Genomic DNA, 5,723 nt, shown 5'->3' on the forward strand with positions numbered 1-5,723 from the left:
TGTTACCTGTTGCTACCTGTTGTTACCTGTTGCTACCTGTTGCTACCTGTTGTTACCTGTTGTTACCTGTTGTTACCTGTTGCTACCTGTTGTTACCTGTTGCTACCTGTTGTTACCTGTTGCTACCTGTTGCTACCTGTTGTTACCTGTTGTTACCTGTTGTTACCTGTTGTTACCTGTTGCTACCTGTTGTTACCTGTTGCTACCTGTTGTTACCTGTTGTTACCTGTTGCTACCTGTTGTTACCTGTTGTTACCTGTTGTTACCTGTTGCTACCTGTTGTTACCTGTTGTTACCTGTTGCTACCTGTTGTTACCTGTTGCTACCTGTTGTTACCTGTTGCTACCTGTTGCTACCTGTTGTTACCTGTTGCTACCTGTTGTTACCTGTTGCTACCTGTTGCTACCTGTTGCTACCTGTTGTTACCTGTTGCTACCTGTTGCTACCTGCACGTCTGCACTATGTTGTACATGTTGTTTATTTATTAATGGTGAGTTTTGCTCATGAACTTTTATTGTACTTTGGGAAAAGCCAAAGACAAATTTCCACTGAGGTGAACAATAAAGTCAATCTAATCTAATCTGATCTAATCTAATCTGATCTAATCTGATGTTGTGCTGCTACATTAATCTTCAGACGTGTTACTTGCTGCGACCTTTTATAAGATCCTTCATGTTAACAGATGTTGATTCTCACCTCTGACGCACAAACTCGTCTGTGACGACTTTCCTCACGTCACCGAACTCCTTGTGTTTCTCTCTGGATTCACCATCAGAGACGGAACAAAACACAACATGCAGTCATGAATCTGTCATTTATGATCCACGCGCACACACACACGCACACACACACACACACACACACACTGATGTAACAGGAATCCCGTCTCACCCGGAGTCGACGCGGAGTCTCTTCAGAGTGTTCCAGATGACGTCTAAAACACAACCAGACACGAGTTATTCACACGATGTTCTCTGCACACACACACACACACACACGCACACGCACACACACACACACACGCACACGCACACACACACACACACGCACACACACACACACACACACACAATTGAGGAAGTGTGTGAACTCACTTTCTCTGACGACGCCTCCCTTCATGAAGACCACACTGAGGATGACGAACAGCAGGCCGGTCTTGGGGTTTGTTGGGCTGCAACAGATGAACTCATGACTTCAACAGAGACACTAAAAGCTCAAATATGTGATTATTGATCCTGAAACAGATTCTCACTTGATGGTCGGCGCTCCCTCAGCTGTCTCCAGCTTATTGATCAGTATGTACATGTGATTCTTGGTGTCAATTTCAACCAGTTTGAAGCCGAACACCTGGTAGAAATAAAAGATAATCAGTGTTTTATTCTGAGTGTGAAGATGATCAGCTGACTGCAGCGACCCTCAGACTCAACACACCTGATCAAACGTCCGTGCTGCTCTCTTCATGATCTCGGGGTAAATGTTTCTGTAGTCTTTCACCACATGTTTCACCAGGTCTGACAGACGAAGAGGAGAGTGAAGACGTTCATTACTGGATATTTCTGTGACTTAATGCTGCTGATCATCCACTGACAGCCGCTTCAACCTTCCTGTAACCAAACTCAGAGTCTCCAAGTCAGTCAGTGTTTATCGTTGCTGAGGCCTGACTGTCTGACTGACAACACGCCCAGTTAGCTTCCAGCTGAAACCCTTTAACTTTGTAAAAGCAGAACTCTGTTCCCCTTCGTTCCCTCTAAACGTTCTGCTACGTCTGAGATCATCTATGAATATGATGTATAGTTGATACAGTCTGTGTGCAGCTTTACCTGCTCGCCGTACAGGAATCTTCTTCTGGTCCTTCACCAGGAAGTACTGAACCACCTCAGCAGTCTGCAGACACACAGACCAGCCACTCAACAACGTTTCATTACGCCAACACCTCTCTGCATGTCTGTGTCTGTTACCTTCTGGTCCACCTGCGCCGCCGTGAACTTCTCCAGCCCTCTCTGGACCTGTGACGTACTCGGCTGAGTGAAGGTCGTGTCTTCATCCTCTTCCTCAGCCAATAACGTGCCGCTTTGCCTCTACAAACAGAAACTGAGATCAAACAGTCTGTCTGTTTCACTGTGGTTGGATTATTCTGCACGGCTGTTTCTGAACCTGCATCCACACCTGTAACACCATGTTGACCCCGAGAGGAGGCCAACACACACCTGACAAGGTCTAACAGGGGGTTATAAGGAGTAATAAGGTGTAACAAGGTGTAACAAGGTGTAACTAGGTGTAACTAGGGGTAACAAGGGGTAATAAGGGGTAATAAAGTGTAACTAGGGGTAATAAGGGGTAATAAAGTGTAACTAGGGGTAATAAGGGGTAATAAAGTGTAACTAGGGGTAATAAGGTGTAATAAAGTGTAACTAGGGGTAATAAGGGGTAATAAAGTGTAACTAGGGGTAATAAGGGGTAATAAAGTGTAACTAGGGGTAATAAGGTGTAATAAAGTGTAACTAGGGGTAACAAGGGGTAATAAGGGGTAATAAAGTGTAACTAGGTGTAATAAGGGGTAATAAAGTGTAACTAGGTGTAACAAGGTGTAATAAGGGGTAATAAAGTGTAACTAGGGGTAATAAGGTGTAATAAAGTGTAACTAGGTGTAACAAGGTGTAATAAGGGGTAATAAAGTGTAACAAGGTGTAATAAGGGGTAATAAAGTGTAACTAGGGGTAATAAGGTGTAATAAGGGGTAATAAAGTGTAACAAGGTGTAATAAGGGGTAATAAAGTGTAACTAGGGGTAATAAGGGGTAATAAAGTGTAACTAGGGGTAATAAGGGGTAATAAAGTGTAACTAGGGGTAATAAGGGGTAATAAAGTGTAACTAGGGGTAATAAGGGGTAATAAAGTGTAACTAGGGGTAATAAGGGGTAATAAAGTGTAACTAGGGGTAATAAGGGGTAATAAAGTGTAACTAGGAGTAATAAGGGGTAATAAAGTGTAACTAGGTGTAACAAGGTGTAATAAGGGGTAATAAAGTGTAACTAGGAGTAATAAGGGGTAATAAAGTGTAACTAGGTGTAACAAGGGGTAATAAGGGGTAATAAAGTGTAACTAGGGGTAATAAGGGGTAATAAAGTGTAACTAGGAGTAATAAGGGGTAATAAAGTGTAACTAGGGGTAATAAGGGGTAATAAAGTGTAACTAGGGGTAATAAGGGGTAATAAAGTGTAACTAGGAGTAATAAGGGGTAATAAAGTGTAACTAGGTGTAACAAGGTGTAATAAGGGGTAATAAAGTGTAATAAGGACGAGTAAACTGACCCTGGGCTGAGAGGAGCTCTGAGTGTTGGACAATCTCTTTCTCTTCATCATGGCGGCTCTCTGACTGATTACAAAAAAAACAAAACAGTGAGATCAACAAGCTTCATCTGACTGTATTTGACATACACATACACACACACACACATATATATATATACACACATAGATATACTGCAATACTTTAACTACATCAAGCTCATAATACTGATGTACTTTTACTGCAATACTTTAACTACATCAAGCTCATAATACTGATGTACTTTTACTGCAATACTTTAACTACATCAAGCTCATAATACTGATGTACTTTTACTGCAATACTTTAACTACATCAAGCTCATAATACTGATGTACTTTTACTGCAATACTTTAACTACATCAAGCTCATAATACTGATGTACTTTTACTGCAATACTTTAACTACATCAAGCTCATAATACTGATGTACTTTTACTGCAATACTTTAACTACATCAAGCTCATAATACTGATGTACTTTTACTGCAATACTTTAACTACATCAAGCTCATAATACTTATGTACTTTTACTGCAATACTTTAACTACATCAAGCTCATAATACTGATGTACTTTTACTGCAATACTTTAACTACATCAAGCTCATAATACTTATGTACTTTTACTGCAATACTTTAACTACATCAAGCTCATAATACTGATGTACTTTTACTGCAATACTTTAACTACATCAAGCTCATAATACTGATGTACTTTTACTGCAATACTTTAACTACATCAAGCTCATAATACTGATGTACTTTTACTGCAATACTTTAACTACATCAAGCTCATAATACTGATGTACTTTTACTGCAATACTTTAACTACATCAAGCTCATAATACTGATGTACTTTTACTTGTAATGGAGTATTTTACATCGCTGTGTTGGTACTTTTACAGCAGTAAAGTATCTGAGTAACGTCACTGTTAAATCAGCATCATGTTTAGTTGTTTATGATCACGTGTTATTTTTAATGCAGAGGTCGTAGTAACGTTAGTTTTATTAAAGTTGATAATGATTTTATAAATGTTAGTGTAACGTTAACAGCTGAGCTTCAGATGTGTTCTGATTTCTTCACAAACCGCAACCTGTACACACATATATATACACATATACACATACACACATATATACATATAATTACATATGTTACATATTGTTTTGTGTTCAGAGTGAGTCTCTAACGTTTGTTGTGAAGATAAAAAAGGACCCGGAAGTGACCGTTGATGCGAACGTTAGCTGGTTAGCCTGAGAGCAGGAAGCTAAGCTAACGAGCTGTTCTGAAACAAACGTCTGACTTTAATAACGTTCAACATTCATCACTGATCCACTCGTTCACTCCTTCACTCGTTCACTCCTTCACTCCTTCACTCACCGTGTTTCAACAGAAACCTTCCGTAGTTTCGGGTTCAGAAACTCCCGCCGCTGCTGCGCTGCACGGCGCCTGTCGATGACGCTAAATGCACGCGCCGGCTGCATCCCTGACCCCTGACCCCTCGTCTCATTTCTCAGTTTGTACATCCTCGATTCCTTTCCTCGCCTCCTCTCCTCGCCTCCTCTCCTCGCGTCTTAGTCCCTCCCACCTGAGAGGCGAGGAGAGAGGAGGCATGGAGAGAGGAGGAGAGAGGAGGTGAGGAGAGAGGAGGCATGGAGAGAGGAGGTGAGGAGAGAGGAGGCGAGAGGAGGTGAGGAGAGAGGAGGCGAGGAGAGAGGAGGCATGGAGAGAGGAGGAGAGAGGAGGTGAGGAGAGAGGAGGCATGGAGAGAGGAGGAGAGAGGAGGTGAGGAGAGAGGAGGCATGGAGAGAGGAGGTGAGGAGAGAGGAGGCGAGAGGAGGTGAGGAGAGAGGAGGCGAGGAGAGAGGAGGCATGGAGAGAGGAGGAGAGAGGAGGTGAGGAGAGAGGAGGCATGGAGAGAGGAGGTGAGGAGAGAGGAGGTGAGGAGAGAGGAGGCATGGAGAGAGGAGGAGAGAGGAGGTGAGGAGAGAGGAGGCATGGAGAGAGGAGGTGAGGAGAGAGGAGGCGAGAGGAGGTGAGGAGAGAGGAGGCGAGGAGAGAGGAGGCGAGGAGAGAGGAGGTGAGGAGAGAGGAGGCATGGAGAGAGGAGGAGAGGAGAGAGGAGGAGAGGAGAGAGGAGGTGAGGAGAGAAGAGGCGAGGAGAGAGGAGGCATGGAGAGAGGAGGCGAGAGGAGGCGAGGAGAGAGGAGGCATGGAGAGAGGAGGCGAGAGGAGGCGAGGAGAGAGGAGGCGAGGAGAGAGGAGGAGAGGAGAGAGGAGGTGAGGAGAGAGGAGGTGAGGAGAGAGGAGGCGAGAGGAGGTGAGGAGAGAGGAGGCATGGAGAGAGGAGGCGAGGAGAGAGGAGGTGAGGAGAGAGGAGGTGAGGAGAGAGGAGGC

General features: G+C 43.8%; 1 protein-coding gene across 2 annotated transcripts in view; it reads right to left on the bottom strand.

The window, feature by feature from the left end:
- The window catches only part of ndnl2 (necdin-like 2), an 11,734-nt gene extending 6,870 nt beyond the window's left edge, over positions 1 to 4,864 (bottom strand). Inside the window, exons 1-9 of one of the 2 annotated variants that reach the window (XM_044351723.1) lie at positions 4,707 to 4,864; positions 3,311 to 3,374; positions 1,959 to 2,078; positions 1,821 to 1,884; positions 1,432 to 1,511; positions 1,253 to 1,347; positions 1,095 to 1,171; positions 892 to 934; positions 697 to 759 (exon numbers count right to left, since the gene is read on the bottom strand). In XM_044351723.1, the coding sequence (XP_044207658.1) occupies positions 697 to 759; positions 892 to 934; positions 1,095 to 1,171; positions 1,253 to 1,347; positions 1,432 to 1,511; positions 1,821 to 1,884; positions 1,959 to 2,078; positions 3,311 to 3,374; positions 4,707 to 4,852 (752 nt within the window). In that variant the 5' untranslated portion in view covers positions 4,853 to 4,864. The remainder of the gene's footprint in view (positions 1 to 696; positions 760 to 891; positions 935 to 1,094; positions 1,172 to 1,252; positions 1,348 to 1,431; positions 1,512 to 1,820; positions 1,885 to 1,958; positions 2,079 to 3,310; positions 3,375 to 4,706) is intronic. The other variant, XM_044351724.1, reaches the window with a different exon arrangement.
- Between the last annotated feature and the right edge of the window lie 859 nt (positions 4,865 to 5,723).

Source organism: Thunnus albacares, chromosome 5 (genome assembly GCF_914725855.1).
Source record: "Thunnus albacares chromosome 5, fThuAlb1.1, whole genome shotgun sequence".
In the NCBI taxonomy this organism is placed as follows: Eukaryota; Metazoa; Chordata; class Actinopteri; order Scombriformes; family Scombridae; genus Thunnus; species Thunnus albacares.